The sequence below is a fragment of the Micromonas commoda genome, chromosome 10 (genome assembly GCF_000090985.2).
Source record: "Micromonas commoda chromosome 10, complete sequence".
In the NCBI taxonomy this organism is placed as follows: Eukaryota; Viridiplantae; Chlorophyta; class Mamiellophyceae; order Mamiellales; family Mamiellaceae; genus Micromonas; species Micromonas commoda.
Window position 1 is genome coordinate 856,149 of NC_013047.1, and position 15,836 is coordinate 871,984.

General features: G+C 65.1%; 8 protein-coding genes across 8 annotated transcripts; 4 read left to right on the forward strand and 4 right to left on the reverse strand.

The window, feature by feature from the left end:
• Positions 1-2,245: 2,245 nt before the first annotated feature.
• Positions 2,246-3,443, reverse strand: MICPUN_85476 (monovalent Cation:Proton antiporter-1 family; the record flags this gene model as incomplete). The annotated part of the gene is made up of 1 exon (XM_002508785.1): positions 2,246-3,443. A coding segment is annotated over one exon (1,198 nt), but the record flags the coding sequence as incomplete, so codon positions are not given.
• A 220-nt stretch (positions 3,444-3,663) lies between these two features.
• MICPUN_112691 (predicted protein) lies at positions 3,664-5,422 on the forward strand (the record flags this gene model as incomplete). Its single annotated transcript, XM_002508505.1, has 2 exons — positions 3,664-3,699; positions 3,764-5,422. 2 exons carry the CDS (start codon positions 3,664-3,666, stop codon positions 5,420-5,422), a joined length of 1,695 nt encoding a protein of 564 aa, XP_002508551.1.
• Positions 5,404-6,977, reverse strand: MICPUN_109059 (predicted protein). The gene is made up of 3 exons (XM_002508786.1): positions 6,875-6,977; positions 6,655-6,756; positions 5,404-6,539 (listed from the first exon to the last, which is right to left on the reverse strand). Exons 1-3 carry the CDS (start codon positions 6,971-6,973, stop codon positions 5,466-5,468), a joined length of 1,275 nt encoding a protein of 424 aa, XP_002508832.1. The 5' UTR covers positions 6,974-6,977; the 3' UTR covers positions 5,404-5,465.
• Positions 6,978-7,218: 241 nt separating this feature from the next.
• MICPUN_62063 (predicted protein) lies at positions 7,219-8,269 on the forward strand. The gene has a single exon (XM_002508506.1). It carries the CDS (start codon positions 7,244-7,246, stop codon positions 8,177-8,179), a length of 936 nt encoding a protein of 311 aa, XP_002508552.1. The 5' UTR covers positions 7,219-7,243; the 3' UTR covers positions 8,180-8,269.
• Positions 8,200-10,992, reverse strand: MICPUN_62064 (predicted protein; the record flags this gene model as incomplete). Its single annotated transcript, XM_002508787.1, has 2 exons — positions 8,200-10,641; positions 10,956-10,992. 2 exons carry the CDS (start codon positions 10,990-10,992, stop codon positions 8,399-8,401), a joined length of 2,280 nt encoding a protein of 759 aa, XP_002508833.1. The 3' UTR covers positions 8,200-8,398.
• A 710-nt stretch (positions 10,993-11,702) lies between these two features.
• MICPUN_70768 (predicted protein) lies at positions 11,703-12,488 on the forward strand (the record flags this gene model as incomplete). The annotated part of the gene is made up of 1 exon (XM_002508507.1): positions 11,703-12,488. A coding segment is annotated over one exon (786 nt), but the record flags the coding sequence as incomplete, so codon positions are not given.
• Positions 12,489-12,908: 420 nt separating this feature from the next.
• On the forward strand, positions 12,909-14,268 carry MICPUN_62066 (predicted protein). Its single transcript, XM_002508508.1, has one exon. It carries the CDS (start codon positions 12,933-12,935, stop codon positions 14,121-14,123), a length of 1,191 nt encoding a protein of 396 aa, XP_002508554.1. The 5' UTR covers positions 12,909-12,932; the 3' UTR covers positions 14,124-14,268.
• MICPUN_106174 (predicted protein) lies at positions 14,250-15,539 on the reverse strand. The gene is made up of 2 exons (XM_002508788.1): positions 15,057-15,539; positions 14,250-14,910 (listed from the first exon to the last, which is right to left on the reverse strand). Exons 1-2 carry the CDS (start codon positions 15,380-15,382, stop codon positions 14,490-14,492), a joined length of 747 nt encoding a protein of 248 aa, XP_002508834.1. The 5' UTR covers positions 15,383-15,539; the 3' UTR covers positions 14,250-14,489.
• Positions 15,540-15,836: the final 297 nt, after the last annotated feature.

Here is a 15,836-nt window from a genome sequence, read left to right on the forward strand (position 1 = left end):
GGGTTGTACCTCGAGTTGTACGGCCCGATCATATCCCCGGGCTTGTAGGACGTCACCCTCGCCTTGGTCACCGCTCGCTTGAGCACGCCGGGGGGTACGCTCAGCAGGTCCTGGCGCAGGAGCGTGGCGGAGAGCAAGCCGAAAGCGGCGCGCCACATCGCCGCCGCGGTCCCGGGCGAGGACGCGAAGATCGCCTGGACAACCTCGGGTGGGATGTAAAATGCCGTCACCGTGGAAACCGCTCGCATCTCGAAGCGAGCCGCGTCGGGCGCGAGCAGGTCCGCGGCGCCGAGCGCCCAGCCGTACGAGGTGCTGCTGGCGCCGATGCGCAGCGGCACGTTTCCACCTCCCCCGCCTCCGTCGCCGATGGGACGCGCCCAGGTGAGGTCGATGACGCCGCGGGCGAAGAGCATGAGCGACCCGGGCACCGCCTTGTCGCTGACGATGGCGTCGCCGGGGTACCTAACCTCGACCCAGTTGTCGGCGTTCGCGGCCATTCGCCTGGCGAGCGTGACGGGCACCTGCGCCGGGTGCGTGGGGTCCAGCAGCGGGGACATTCGCATCAGCTCCTTCGGGTCCCTGTTCACGGGCTCCGGCGGATCGAGACGGAGCCTCCTCTGCGCCCGGGAGATGCCGGAGAGGAGCTCCGCCGCTTCGACGGCTGTGAGCAAACCGCTCTGCACGTACCCCTTCGCGCTCCGCTCCGCGACGGCGAGAAGCCTGCGCGCCGTCTCCTCGGATTTCACCGCCGCGGCGAGCTCCGGCTCGTTCGTCCTCGCCGCGCGCAGGTACGCCTTGGCGGCGTTCTGGTCCGAGTCCGACTCGGCCCTCACGCGATCCGCCGCGGCGCCCGCCGGGTCGCTAAAGTCGTCGTCTTCGTACTCCAAGGCGACGGCCTTGACGTCCACCGAGTCCTGGGACCTGAGCGCCGCGTGGGTCGCGGCGGCTAGGTTACTCGAGCTCGCGCCCGCCCCGTGCATCCCACCCTCGTGTTCGGCTCCGAAGATGGCGTGTCGCGCCTCGGTGTGCGCGTCGTAGTAGAGGGCGACGGCGACGAGGGCTCGGCGTCGAAACCCGCCGCTGCCGACGGCGCCGGAGTGGAGGAGGTTGTTGCGTACCCACTTGATGGTGTTTCGAACCTTGGGGGGAAGCCGGCGGTAGGTGCGCTTCCACAGAGAGGAGGAGCGCTGCGCCTTGTTGAGCATGCGTTCCTTGAGAGCCTTCCAGTCGCCGAGGGGTTTGTCGAGGTTGTCGAGCGCGACGTCCGTGCACTCAACGAGCATCTCGACGATCTCCTTGGTACCGCGGCCTTGCTCGAGGGCCTCCCAGTAGAGTACCTTGAGATGCGCGAGGAAGCGACCGCGGACGTCTCGCTGCCACACCGCGACGGCCTCTTCGAAGTCCCGCTTGATGGCGATGGTCACCGCCGCGGCGAGGTCTGGAGCCGCGGGGGAGAACTGTCCGGCGGCGTTCTTGTGGGGAACCCTCTCGCAGGCCAGGCCGTCCTTCACCGCCTGCGCAGCCTCCTCGTCCTTCTCAGCCTGCGCGGCGAAAGCCTGGAGGTTCGCGATTGAGGAGGCCGGGGTCATGAGCCCGGTCTTTTTCTTCTTCAATCCACCGTCAAAGGCCTTCTGAAGCTGCGAGCTGAGGTCGATGAACGTGTCTTCCTCGTCGTCGTCCTCCCCTATCGTCATCTTGGGTTTGGTGCGCTTCATACCCCCGCCGGGCCCGCCGCCGCCGACCACGGCGATGCTCTCGGGCGGTGTACCAGGCGGTGTGGTGCCGCCGTTGACCTTCTTCTCCTCGGGTGACTTTTTCTTCGGCCCGGCAATCGATCCGAGCGACCTCGCGATGCTGTCGAGGATCTTCCCGCTGCTCTTCCTCCGCTCCGGCGATTTCCCCCCTTCGGCGGCCGCCGCCGCCGCCGCTTCCTCCTCCTTCTCGTTACTTTCCTCCTGGAGGAACGGCACCAGCTCGGACACCGCCCTGAAATCGGCGGTGCCCATGACGTCGTCAAACTTGGTGAGGTGCTCGTGGTACATGGCCAGGCACTGATCCCTGATGTGCTTCCTCGCCTTGGACACCGCGACCTGCACCGAAACCTCCGGCCTCGTCAGGCCGAGCCACTGAAGCAGCTGCCCCGTCGTGGTCCCGTTGACCGCCAGCGTGCCGACCACCACGATACCGGTGCACAGCAGCGTCACCGGGCCCACCTTGTCGTCCGAGTAGGAATCCTCAGCCTCGCTCACCACGAGCGCCAGCGCGAGACCCACCGCGCCCCTCAGGCCGCCCCACCAGCACACCGTCGCGTCGTACGGCGTCAGTCCGTACCCGCACTTGCGCAAGATGGGATATAGCACGGCTATGACCGCCGCCCTGGCGAAGAGAACCTCGATGTACACCAAGAGTCCGTACCCGGCGTCGTGCGCGGTGAGCGTTCGATCCGTCGCCGCCTCCGTCGTGGTCTTGGCGATGATGACGCCGGTCAGGATGAACAGCACGGTGTTGGCGACGAAAGTGAGCATCTCCCAGAAGTGATGCAGCGAGTGTTCCGTCTCTCCGGTGAAGAAACCTCGGCCGAACGCCCCGATGGAGATGCCCAGGACCACGCACGCCAGCACCCCCGACGCCGACGCCTCAAACTCGGCGACGAGGAAGCAGAGGTAACACGCGAAGAGCGTCACGGAGATCTGCACGATGTGATCCCCCGCCACGGCGCCGAGACCGAGCCACGCGTGACAGCCCGCGGCGATGCCCACCCCCACGAGCACCGCGCCCACCGGCACCCACACGAAAAACGTGAAGATCTCGAGCGGCGTCTTGTCCTCCCCCTTGGCGATCTGGTTGAGGAGCGAGAAGACGACGATGGCGGTGCCGTCGTTGACCAGGGACTCGCCCTCGATGATGTGACCGAGCCGTTTCGACGCGCCAACCTCTTTGAGCAGCGCCACGACCGCGACCGGGTCCGTGGCGGACAGGATGGACCCGAGCATCAGCGACGAGCCCCAGCCCCAGCCGTAGGGCAAGGTGGCCTTGAGCAGGCTGCCCATGAGGAAGGTCCCGAGGAGCACGCCGGGTCCCGCCAGCCAGAGGACCTGCGCCGCGCACTTCCTGAACGTGTGCCACTCCAGCGAGAACGCGGACTCGAACACCAGCGCCGGGAGGAACACCGAGAGCATGGTGTGCGGCCCGATGGCCACCCATATGTCGAGCGAGTTGGAGAGCACCCCGAGGTCGAGGTACGAGTACGAGAACCCTATGGCGAGCCCCACGAAGAGCAGCGCGACGGTGTAGGGCAGCCTGCTGTTGCGCACGGCACCCCGCGCCGCCGCGCCGAGACACAGCGACAGGAAGAGGAAGTACAGAGCCTCGTACGCGTTGTCGTGGTGCTCCTCGACGTGAACAGCCTCGCCGCCAACGGCGTCGGGAGGCGAACCCGCCATGGCGCCCGCGCGTCGCCGCCTCGCCGATGAAACGACCCGCGACCGATTTCCCGCGCGGAAATACGATCAGGCCGCGGCTGCGCGCGCGCGCGATACGACCCGACCCCGCCTCTTGAGGTCGTCCCGTCGCCCGGCGCGTCAAGTCAAGTGAGCATTGGACAGCTTTTTTCGCGTGGATGCTCTATCCACGCGGAGAGGCTGGACCACGTGCTTCCCGAGAATGTTCGCAAGATTACGCGCCTGGGCAACCCTACATGTTTCGTCTCAGAAATCGTTTTTGAAATGCGAAATATTAACCATAGTCACGTAAGATTACACAGGCGAGCTGGTTACGATCTGCGGTTGTGTGGCCTCAATTTCAAGACCCGACTCCAGCGGGTAACAATCATCGTCACACCATGCTTCGCTCGCTGGCGTCGGCGACGCGCGAGACCCTGCTCAGGCAGGCGCGGGGTCTCGCCACCTCCGCCGTGATCGCATCGGGTGGATCTCCGGTGTTCAACTCCCCCGGGAAGGAGTCCACCCCGCGCCGCTTCTGCGTGGTGGGCAGCGGACCGGCTGGGATGTACGCCGCCGACAGGCTCCTCGCCGCGTTCGGAGAGGATGCGCGGGTGGACGTCGTAGAGAAGCTCCCGACGCCGTTCGGGCTGGTGCGCAGCGGCGTGGCCCCCGACCACGCCGGCACCAAGAGCGTCGTCAACAGGTTCGACGGCATCCTGCGGGACCCGAGGGTGACGTACCTCGGCAACGTGAGCTTCGGCGAGCACGTCGGCCTGGACGACCTCTTCGCGAGGTACAGCGCCACCGTGCTGTGTTACGGAGCCGAGGGGGATAAGAAGCTGGGGGTGCCGGGCGAGGACCTGCCCGGATCCCACAGCGCGCGCGAGTTCGTCGGATGGTACAACGGCGACCCGAGGTGCGTGAAGGATCTGGACGCGCCGCTGAGAAGGGCGCTGACGTGTGCCGAGGGCGACACGGTCGTGATATTCGGCCTGGGTAACGTCGCGGTGGACTGCGCGCGGATGCTGCTGCGTTCACCCGAGCACCTCGCGTCCACAGACGTGTGCCAACACGCGCTGGAGGCGTTGCGCCGTTCCACCGTGCGCCGCGTGGTGATGGTCGGCAGGCGGGGCGTCGCGCAGGGCGCGTTTTCGCCAAAGGAGCTGAGGGAGCTGCTCAACCTGCCCGGGGTTCGGGTCACCGTGGACCCGCGGGAGCTGAAACTCGAGCCCGAGGACGAGGCGGACCTCGCGGCGCAAAGGCCGAGGCGGCGCGCGTACGAGGCGATCGTGAAATCGATCGAGTCGCCGCCCGCGGGGGTCGAAGCCGACTTGAAGGCGGGGGGCGGGCGCGAGCTCGTGTTGAAGTTTCTTCGATCGCCGACGGAGTTTCTCCCGAGCGACGACGGCAAAAATAGCGTGCGTGCGGTGGAGCTCGCGGTGAACAGGCTCGAGGGCGCGGCGGGATCGCGCAAGGCGGTTCCCACGGGCGAAAAGGAGCGCCTGGACCGCGTGAGTTTGGTTTTGCGATCGGTCGGGTACAAGGGCTTACCGGCGAAGGGCGTCAAGGAGGGCTTCCCCTTTGACCACGAGCGCGGCGTGGTACCGAACGTGGCGGGACGGGTGATGGAGAAGATGGGGGGGTATCCCACGCACGTTACGGGCGTGTACGTCGCGGGATGGCTCAAGCGAGGTCCCACCGGGATCATAGGCACGAACCTGCACTGCGCGGAGGAGACGGTTGAGTCCATCGCGGAGGATGCCGCAAACGGCAGGCTGAGGCGACCGGACTACAGGTTCAAGGGGAAAGGCGTGAGGCCGCTGCTCGAATCCAGAGGGGTCCGCGTGGTGGATGCGGAGGGCTGGGGCAGGATCGACGCGGCAGAGCGCGCGGCGGGGGAGGCGGCGGGTAAGCCAAGAGAGAAGTTTGTCTCCGTGGATTCCATGGTTCGCACTGCTTTGGCAATCGGCGAGAGTTGAGGGGCTAGCTAGCTAGTTTGGATCATCATATTCGAAAGCTCGGTCATCCCCGCTTGGCCCGACGGATCTTCTTGAAATCCCCCTTGTGCCGCATGTCCCTCTTGCCGCGCTTTTTCTCTCCAAACCTGGGCGGTGCGCGATCCTCCTTTGGCGGTTTCCTTGCCGTGGCGTATGCTATTTTCATCTCGCGGCCCATCAGGTTGGTCCCACTCAAGGACACCGCCTGCTCGAGGTCATCGTCCCCGACGAACTCGACGTGCGCGAACCCCTTAAACTCGCCCGTCTCCTTGTCCTTGCCCATGCGCACCTCCTTCACCTCGCAGCCGACCAGCGCCGTCCGCAGTTGCTCCTCAGTGACGGAGTAGTCCAGGTTGGCGATGAAGGCAATCGTCTGGCCCTCCGTTTTCTTCACCTCTTCCCTGGGCGTCGCATCCTCCTTCGCGGCAACTGCTTTCGTCGCGCCGTCTTTTGGCGCGTACTTACGAACCACCAGGAACTTCCCCTCCCACTCCTCGTTGTTCCACGCGAGCGCACCCTTGGCCGCCTCTGCCGTGGCAAACGTGACGATGGCTATGCCCCTGAACCGACCGCTGTCTGGGAACGTCATGCAGTCGATGCTCTCCACCGGCAGGTTCTCGTTGTCGAACGCCTCGCGGATCTCGTCCTCGGTCTTGTAGAAGGGTATGCCCCCGACGTAGATCTGGCGTTTCATCGCCTCGTCGCCCTCGGCGTCAGAGGCGGGCTCGTCGACGTTCGCCGCGCCGTCCCCGCCGTCGACCTTTGTCGCGACCGGTGCTTCGTCATTCCCGTCCCCCGCAGGTGCGGGTCTCTCTCTCTCTTCGTCCCCACCGTCGGGTTCCGAGGGTTTAACGCGCTTCGCCGCGGGTTCGTCCGCGCGGTTCGGCATCGCGGGCGTCGCCGGCTTGGCCTTCACCTCGTCCCTCTCCTTCCTCTTCGTCTCCCTGAGCCGCCTGAGCTCCTCGCGACGCTCCTTCATGGACTTGCTCCTCGGGACGTGGTCCGGGCGGTCGTCCTGGGCCCTGGACTCGCAGCAGCTCTTGCACGCCGCCCTGGGTTTGCGAAGCTGCGCCGGCGAGAACTTCGAGGTTGGCAATACCTGGGGATGGAAGCGAGGATGAGGGGTGTGTGAGTCGACGGTTGGTGGCACACGGTCGGGCGGCGGCGGCGGCGGCGGTTCCTGGACGGGGCGTTGTGCGAGCGGGAGCGCTCACCTCCTTGCATATCTTGCACTTTTTGTCTCCATCTTCCCTCAACACTGGCTCGGCCTTTGTCCGGCGCTCCTCCTTTGCCTTTCGTTTGCGTTCGGCTCTCTCCTGCGACGACGAGGTGGCACGGGCGAGGTGAGGAGATGACGAGATCGATGGGTGCCTTTCCGGTCGACGGGCGAAGACGACGAGACGCGACGAGACGGTCTCAGGGTAGGGGACGCACCTCGGGGGTCTCGTTCCTCTCGGGGGCAGGCGCCGTATCCTTGTTCTTGGGTTTCTTCTTCGGCCTCGGCGCCTTGGGCGTGTTGGGGTCGCGTGCCATCGCGACGCACCGACTGCCGCCCAGCACCGGCGAGTGTTTTTTGTCGATCCCGAACTATTTGCTCAGCAGGTATATGTGTGAAATAGATAAATAAAAGTAAATAAAGTTTTTTGTAACTGAATATTCATGCAAGAGAGCGAAAGTCTTAAAAAATACAGGCTGGCAAAATCTCAGCGTTCTTCGTCAGCAGACGAATTCGACAATTATGCACTGTGCCCACCCAATCCCCCCGCGGCACAACGAAGCGCGCTCTTACTACGCACATCTGCCATGGGTATCTGCTTCTCCGCCCCGCCCCCCGTATACCGTCCCCCACCCGGGGCGATGCACCGCCAGCTGCCCGCCCCCGGCACGTACAATCGCTACTACGACCAGGCGAAGGCTGCGTTCATCGCTGGCGACACAGATCGCAACGGCGTGCTCGACGCGCAGGAGCTGTTCCAGGTTCTCACGCGCCTGGGCTTCTTCAACGGCGTCCCGCCCTCGCAGATCAACCAGATCATGGAGCAAGAGCTCTCCAAGGCGGACAGGAACCAGAGAGACAGGCTCATCACCTTCGAGGAGTTCGTGCCGTACTTCGAGTATCTCATGCAGGAGCTCCAGCGCCGCGGCGGGACGGTGTTGCCGCCGGCGCAGCCCACGCAATACTACGGCCAGCCCGGGTACGGGGTGATCGCTCCTCCCTACGGAGGACACTCCGCCGCGACGACGTCGGTCATCATTCAGCCCAAGGGAGGATACTCCTCGGCGCAGCAGAACCACAGAACCGTAAACCTGGGCCACCACGCGGCGCCGGCGACCAGAGGGGGAAGGTCCGGCGGAGGCATGAGCACCGCCACCGCCGTCGCGGGGGGCGCGGCGCTCGGCGTCGGCGGTGTCCTCGCCTATCAGAACGCGGGCGCCATCGGCGACTTCGCCGGTGACGCCGCGGGAGCCGTGGGCGGGGGAATTGTCGACGGGGCAAACGCGGTTGCCGGCTGGGCCCCCGGCGCAGCCGCCGCCGCGGGCGACGGCATAGTGAGCGGCGCGAACGCCGTGGCGGACTGGGCCCCGGGTGCCGCGGGCGCCGTCGGAGACTTCGCCGGTGACGCGGGCGGTGCGATCATGAGCGCGGGAGGCGCGGTCGCCGATTGGGCGCCGGGCGCCATGGACTCGGTGGGCGATTTCGCGGGAGACGCCCTCTCGGCAATCGCAGACTTCTTCTGAGTGACTGATGCGTGTTAGACTTGTCATCGTGTAAGCTCGTGTGCTTGTTTTAACCATTAACGCGTCGCGTGCGACGACTATCTCTACGCGAACGTTCGAGCCCCCGCGCAACTTGTCGGGCTCTTCATCACCCCGGCGCCGCCTCGCGCCGCACCCATCCTCGCCCAATCTCTACACCCCCATCGCAATGTAATACAATTTTGGCTTGGCGCCTCGCGCTTACTCCGCCTTGGCTGCGGCGAGCGCCGACGTCGTGGCGGCGGCGATCTCCCTGTCGGTACCGTTGGGAAGGTAGTAGTACTTCCCGAGTGCCTTCTGCGCGAGCTTCTCCGCGGTGCCGGACGACACAAACTTGTTCTCGGTGTCGATGACCAGCAGGTTCATGCCGGCGGCGTAGAGCCTGCCCGCCATGTCGTCAACCTCCTCCTGAAGCTCATCCGCGGTGGGCTTGATCGCTTCCGGTCCGATGTACTCGGGCTCGCCGTTGGACTTGTTGATGGAGATGTTGGCGCGGCCGTCGGTGAGGCAGACCACCATCACGCGGCCCACGTCGCCGGAGGACATGGCGTTGATGCCCACGCGCGCGGCGAGGGAGAGGCCGTGCGCGAGGGGGGAACCGCCACCGCAGGGCATGGTGTCGAGGCGGTTGCGGGCCATCGCGATGGAGCGCGAGGGAGGCAGGAGCACCTCGGCGGCGTCGCCGCGGAAGGGGATGATGGACACCATGTCGCGCGACTGGTAGGCATCCTCGAGGAGCGAGAGCGCGGCACCCTTCGCCGCGTTCATGCGGTTGAGAGCCATGGAGCCGGAGGCGTCCACGAGGAAGATGATGAGCGCGCCGGACTTGCGCGCCAGCTTCTTCGCCCTCATGTCGCTCTTCTCGACGTACACCTTCTTGGGAACCTCGCCCGCGGCGATGGCGCGATCGCGGCGCGCCTTCTGGTAGGGCGCGGCCGTTCGGAGGGTGGCGTCGACGGCGAGGCGCATGACGTTACCCTTGGGCATGACCGGCTTGATGTACCTGCCGCGGTCGTTGGAGAAGATGACGTTCTTGGAGCGACCGGATCGGCCGCCGCGGCGGTTCACGGACTGGGCAAACTGGAGCACCTCCTTGTCCTGCAAGCCACCCTCGGCGTCGAACATGAACTCCTCGGGGAGGTCGGGCACCTCGTCGTCCTCCTCCTCCTCATTCTCCTCCTCGTTATCCTCCTCGTCCTGCTCGTCCTGGTCGTCCTCCATGTTATCCTCGGGGGGCGGCGGGGGAGGGGGCGGCTGCTGCTGCTCGTCGTCCTCGGGCGGCGGCACGTCCATGTCGGCTTTGGCGCGGGGGATGATGACAAGCCTGACAGCCTGCTTGAGATCGTCGGCGTTCACCTTGCTGCGACCGTCGAGGGCGGCGAGAGCCTTCGCAGCCTTGACCGCGAAGAGCTCGGCGCGGTGGCCCATGCACACGCCGCGCGTCGCCTCGCCCACGAGGTAGCCAATCTGTTCCTCCGAGATTTCGCACTCCTTGAGCCACTCCCTGGCGAGGATGATCTGCGTGCGCGCACCCTCCGTCGCCTCCTCGGCGTCCGTGACAGCCTTGTCCGCGGAGTTCTGGAAGTTCATCGCCTGGTCCACCGCCATCACGCGGTCGTCGAAGGTGAGAACCTGGTCCGCGGAGAGGGTCACGGCGATGCGGTCGAGGAGGTGCTCGCGGAGCGCGCCCTCCTCGGGGTTGAACGTCGCGATGAGCAGGGGCTTGCACGGGTGCCTGAGGGTGATACCCTCGCGCTCCACCACGTTCTCACCCTCGGCGAGCACGGACAGGAGGAGGTTGGACACTGACTCGTCGAGGAGGTTGATCTCGTCGACGTAGAGGATGCCGCGGTGCGCCTCGGCAAGGAGGCCGGGCTGGAACACCGTCTTGCCCTCCTTCATCGAAGCCTCGATGTCCACGGTGCCCACGAGGCGATCCTCGGTGACGCCGAGGGGAACCTGCACGAAGGGAGCCTCGCGGATGCGGGTCACGAGCTCGCCATTCGCATCGCGGCTGAGCTTCTCGCGAAGGCCGTCCTCCCAGCTGTTGGGATCCTCCGGGTCGGAGTTGCAGATGGTGCCGTCGACGATCTCGATGGGGGGCAGGAGCGCGTGCAGACCGCGGGCCATGATGGACTTGGCGGTACCGCGCCTGCCGGAGATGGCGATACCGCCCAGTGCCGGATCGATGGCGCCGAGCAGAAGCGCAGACTTGATGTTCTCCTGGCCGATGACCGCGGCGAGGGGGAACGCCTGGCGGACACCCGCGGATTCAATCGGACGGTCCCCATCAGCCTCCATCTGCGCAGCCTCGGCGACGCGCTGGGCGATGACGTCGGGGTCGGTCACGGCGGCGCGAACGACGGATCTGGGCCCCTTCACCACGCGAACTGGACGCGCGCGGAGGTTGGAGGCGCCGGATCCATGCACCTGGGAGCGGCGCGCTGCGGGTGCGATCGGGGATGGGAGCGAGTTGGGGTCAGCCCGGAGGTCCACGGCGCGCGGGAGGAGGCGAGCGAGCGAGCGGAAGGCGCGATTCGGGGCGCGATGGAGGGCGAGCGCGACGGGCACGTGTCATCTCGACGATCGAACGTCTCTGTGCCCGCCACAACGGCCCCGGCACGCGCGCGGAGAGCGGCCCAACCACACGGAGCGGGGACGCAAGATGTTGGTTGGATAGATAACACGACGATTAGCCACGCCGGTGCTCACGGGGCGAGATTCGGGGGCGCGTGCGGGATCTGCCGCGCTCACTCACCCGCGAAGGGCACCGGAGTCGCCACAGCGGACGACATGGCGGCCGCTTGCATGTTGTTATCACAGACACGCGCGACGACGGGAGGGCGTCGCTCGTTGCAATGGGTACACCCGCAGGTCGTATCTCGAGTGAGTGGCGAAGGTTTTTTTTGGTTTTTTGGAGATCTCGAAGAGAAGGTTCCCCAGCAGCCAATCAGAGGCCGCGGATTTTGCCTGTGAGATCTGGCATGATTTTCCATCGGTGCGGTCCATACGAAAGTGAAACATCGTAATGAAGAATTACGTTTCGCGGCACGAGGTCGTATGACTTGTTTAGTTTCCCGTCGCCACCGCGGAGTCGCGCGCATTGCAGGTTGAGACATGCCGGTAACCTAAATATCCTAACATTGCCCTTCGAGCGGTCGAGGTTGTTGAACACCCCCGACTGCTATTTCTCTCCGCGTCGAGCCCCGGCACTTTGGAGAGCGCAGGCGCCGTGGGGTGCGTTCCGGCGATGAAGGTCCGGTGGGCGTGTATTCTTCTAATGGCGCTGACGGTTTCGCCGGGACTCGCGCGTCGCGTCCGCGCCGAGGTCATCCGCGCCGAGGAGGAGCGCCTCATCGGCTGGCTCGGGGAGGTGCCGAGGCCAAACTCGGGCGGAGCGGACGCGCGCGACCGCGCGGCGGAGATCGTGACGACGGACGAGCGCGGGGTGCGATACGACGCCAGTACGCTGGACACCGATCACATCGGCGTCGGCAATCCGAACGTGGAGAAGCTGTCGGACGAGCCCAAGGCGTTCCTCTACCACGGTTTCCTCTCCGCGGAGGAGTGCGACCACCTCATCAAGATCGGCACGCCGCACCTGAAGCGCTCGACCGTGGTGGGAGGCAAGGACGACACCGGGGTGCTCGACGACGTTCGCACCTCGTTTGGGACTTTCCTCCCCAAGAAGTACGACGACGTCCTCTACGGCATCGAGCGCAGGGTGGAGGACTTCAGCCAGATCAGCTACGAGAACCAGGAGCAGCTCCAGCTCCTCAAGTACCACGACGGGCAGGAGTACAAGGACCACCAGGACGGGCTCACGTCCCCGAACGGCGGAAGACGAATCGCCACCGTCCTCATGTTCCTGCACGAGCCCGAGAAGGGCGGGGAGACCTCGTTCCCGCAGGGAAAGCCCCTCCCCGCGGTGGCGCAGCGGCTGCGGGGCATGAGGGACGAGCTCAGCGACTGCGCGTGGCGCGACGGTCGCGGGCTCGCGGTGAAGCCCCGGCGCGGGGACGCGGTGCTGTTCTTCAGCTTCAAGAAGAACGGCGGGTCGGACATCGCGAGCACGCACGCGAGCTGCCCGACCGTGGGCGGGGTGAAGTGGACCGCCACCAAGTGGATCCACGAGAAGCGCTTCGACACCGGGGTGTGGCGCGAACCGAAGTGCGTGGACGAGGAACCCGCCAACTGCCCCGGGTGGGCCAAGTCGGGGGAGTGCGCCAACAACCCGGCGTACATGTTGGGGGGCGAGACCCCGGGGAAGTGCCTCAGGAGCTGCTGCGCCGGGGACGTCGGGACTCGGATGCCGGAGATGCTGTCGGCGTGGCAGCGGATCTTCTGCGCGTCGTGTCCGGGCACGCAGTGGGAGGAGGACGTTCGTGCGGCGGACGCGTCGGAGCGATGAATGTTTAGCCGGAGCGGGAATCTTTGGGTGGGAGGCGCGCGGCGAAGGGCGCGGTTGACGTCGTGGTGGGGCGGTGCACCACTTGTGCTCGGGAGGCATCCTCGGCGATTTATGATGACCCCGGGGCGTTGAATCGAAAGTCGTCTGCTGGCGGTTTTGACGTTAATATCCAACGACGTTTTTGCTGACTGTTTGCCTGTGTGATCCGGGCCACCAAAACTGCCTTGAAATCCGTCTCACAGAATATCCGGGAATCTTGTGGTACTCTTGTCGAAGCTGACGGTGACGCAGAATTGTCGACGCGCGGGCCGGCCCCGACTCACCATGGATACCCCGGGCGAGGATGTCGCGGAACTTCGCAGGCAGTTGGAGACGATGCGTCTCGAGGCTGCGCGCGAGAAGGCCCGCGCCAGCTCCTACGCCGCGCAGATCGAGGAGCTCAAGCGTCAGAACCTCAGCGCGCACAGCCGCGTGGAGCAGGAGGAGGAGCTTCTGACGAACAACCTCATGAAGAAGCTGGAGAAGGTGAACAGCGAGAAGCGGGAGATGCTGATGCGGGTGGAGCAGGAGGAGGAGTTCCTGACTAACTCGCTCCAAAAGAGGCTGGACCGCGTGATGCGCGAGAAACTCGAACTGGAGGCGCAGATGGCCCGGGAGCACGAGCAGCTCGACAAGGCGAGCGGAGATCTGGAGAGGAGGCTCGAGGCGCTTTCGTCGGAGCGCGAGCGGCTTAGCGCGGAGAAGGTCGAGCTCGAGAGGCAGCTCGAGGCTGAGCAGGAGTTCATCGTCAACAAGCTCCAGAAGCAGACCACCAACCTGGCGAGGGAGAAGGAGCAGCTGCGGGCGGAGCGTGAGGATCTTCGGCGGCAGGTGGAGAAGCTCCTGAGCGACAAGATCAGGCTGAACAAGGAGAAGGTGGAGCTCGAGAACGTGATGGAGGCGGAGGAAGAGTCCATCGTCAACAGGCTCCAGATGCAGATGTTGGAGCTCTTCCAGCGGAACAAGTACCTCGAGCGCAGGCTGGAGGCTGGCAGTCAGACCCCGAGCGTCGTGTCCGAGTCTGAGACGTCCGAGGATGAGGGCGGTTCGCACCACGCGTCCAGGCGTCAATTCGGACACGGAACGTCGCCCCAGCACAGGAGCTGGAAGCACCCGCACGCCATGGGCATCCCGCACGGCGTGGGCGGCATGGCGCCGTGGGAGAGCGGCATGTACATGAGCGTCCAGCGCAGGAGAAGCGGCGGCTCGGCGTCTGCGTCCGGGAGCGAGCCGGGAAGCCTCCACTCGACGGGGGGCGGCGGGAGAGGCGCGGGGAGGGTCGGGGGAGCGTCGGGGGCGGGAGGGTTGTCGGGCGGTCACGGCGCGTCGGGCGGTCACGGCGCTTCGGGTGGTCACGTTCCCCAGGTGTCGACCGCGCGCGATGCCGGCGGCTCGGGGGAGAGCGCGGATGCCACGCCGAGATCGTCGATGGGCAACACTCCCTTGACGACTCCGAGGTCGGAGCGGCGCGGATGAGAGGGGGCACTCGACGGTACCACGCACGCACGCACGCACGCACGCACGCACGCACCGCGAGACACACGATGGAACGACGGGCGGGTGAACGACTGGTGGGGAGCTATAATCGTCGACGCACTTTTTAATGAAAAAATTGTTTCTTGTTTCAAGGGTGATCCTCATCACCCGCCTCGCATCGTGTTTCTAGTGGTGGTTTTGGTGTAGCAGGTTTGCCATCAACTGCTTCATCGACCCCGCGCGTTCGATCGTGGGAGATGTTGATGTAGTACCTGTTTTGTTACAGCAGGTTGGTACAGTATCTGTAAACTGCCCGAACGCTCGTAATATTCGAGCGTTCCCCTTGTCTTTCTTTGTCCTCGTCCATCAGATGGAACAGGCCGGGTACTTCTCAGCCTCCGCGGGCCAGCCCCCGCGCCACTGCCAGACGGAACCGTACCTGTTCAACAGGTTCGCGTCGATCGCCTCCCGCACCTTTTGCGCCGTGCACTTGAACCCGGCAGCCTGCTTGGCGAGAGCGTACTCGCGCGGCCACTTGCGCGCCAGGAGGTTGCTCCAGCTCGTCACGGGCGCGCTGGTTTCGCGCTTGGCAGTGACGTAAGCTCGTAGCCCGACGGCCAGTTCCGCCAGCTCGCTCGGCCCGAACTTGAACGGCTTCAGGCGATCCTTACGACGCTTGGCCTGGAACAGGCCAACCTCGGGCTTGCCATTTTTCCCGCCCCCATTGGCGAGCCCCTCCAGCAGATTGCTCAGCGGCACGTTGTCGTTCTTGAGACTACGGCCGCGCCTGTTTCGGACGGGTGAAGGGATGAGTGTAGAGGTTAGATCTCGGTGCGATACGGCGAAACTACGCCGAATGGGAGGGTGTTCGGACAGCAGCAGAGAGGGAAGGGGTCAACAACAGGGAACTGCCAGGAGGGGTGTTGAACGCACCCGGCGCCATTCGTACGGGCCGGTATGGTCGCGAGCACCGAGTCACCCTTCTGCTTCGTCGTCAGTATGCCTCCGAGATCGCGGACGATGTTAGTCACGACCCCGAGGGGATATTCCTGAGGCACGAAGGTCTGAGGGAACCCTTGCTGGTCCACCACCATCACCGGGTCCGTGACCTTGAGCTTCAACAGGGTCTGCAACGCGCGCTCGGCCGAAGCGTTGACGTCCGAGATGGACTGCGCGGAGGTGGAGATGATGAGCAGGGTAATGTTCGAGCTAGTGTTGACCCTAACGCCGACGAGGCCGTCGCCGTGGATGTCGAACATCGTCGTCTCTCACTGGTCCTCGAGCACGACGTAGCGAGTTGAATTTCCAATTGCGATTTTCGCCAGCCGCGTCCGACCGACTGAGCCCTTCGCGGCTCTGCGCGCGATGCGAGTTTCAACCAAAGCTTGGGGTCCCGCCCCCTCCGATTGACACGCGAGTGAGTGTTCCACCGCCACGTCAACCGCGTCGCCACGCGCTGTCCGCCACTGCAGTGCAAGCACCAAACGCCTGTCCCCTCGGTTAACGTTATGCGCGGCAACTGGAGGTGGAAAAACCTATGAGACTTCCCCCTGAAACGCATATTTTTTCTGACTAAATGGTCATAGGACCCTTCGCACGCAGCCGGGCCGAAAAACGTGAAAGCACTTCGCGAGAATCACGTTTTTTTCACGGTGCGGCTTCCGCCGCACTTATCCGGTGCCCTGCACAAATCTTTTATAGCGAATCAGTCTT

Coding starts and splice junctions, on each gene's coding strand:
- MICPUN_62063 (XM_002508506.1), top strand. CDS start 7,244: ATGGGTATCTGCTTCTCCGCCCCGCCCCCCGTATACCGTCCCCCACCC.
- MICPUN_109059 (XM_002508786.1), bottom strand. CDS start 6,973: ATGGCACGCGACCCCAACACGCCCAAGGCGCCGAGGCCGAAGAAGAAA. Junction 6,757..6,874: donor AGAGGAACGAGACCCCCGAG/GTGCGTCCCCTA, acceptor TCGTCGTCGCAG/GAGAGAGCCGAACGCAAACG. Junction 6,540..6,654: donor AGTGCAAGATATGCAAGGAG/GTGAGCGCTCCC, acceptor TTCCATCCCCAG/GTATTGCCAACCTCGAAGTT.
- MICPUN_62066 (XM_002508508.1), top strand. CDS start 12,933: ATGGATACCCCGGGCGAGGATGTCGCGGAACTTCGCAGGCAGTTGGAG.
- MICPUN_106174 (XM_002508788.1), bottom strand. CDS start 15,382: ATGTTCGACATCCACGGCGACGGCCTCGTCGGCGTTAGGGTCAACACT. Junction 14,911..15,056: donor GCCCGTACGAATGGCGCCGG/GTGCGTTCAACA, acceptor CGTCCGAAACAG/GCGCGGCCGTAGTCTCAAGA.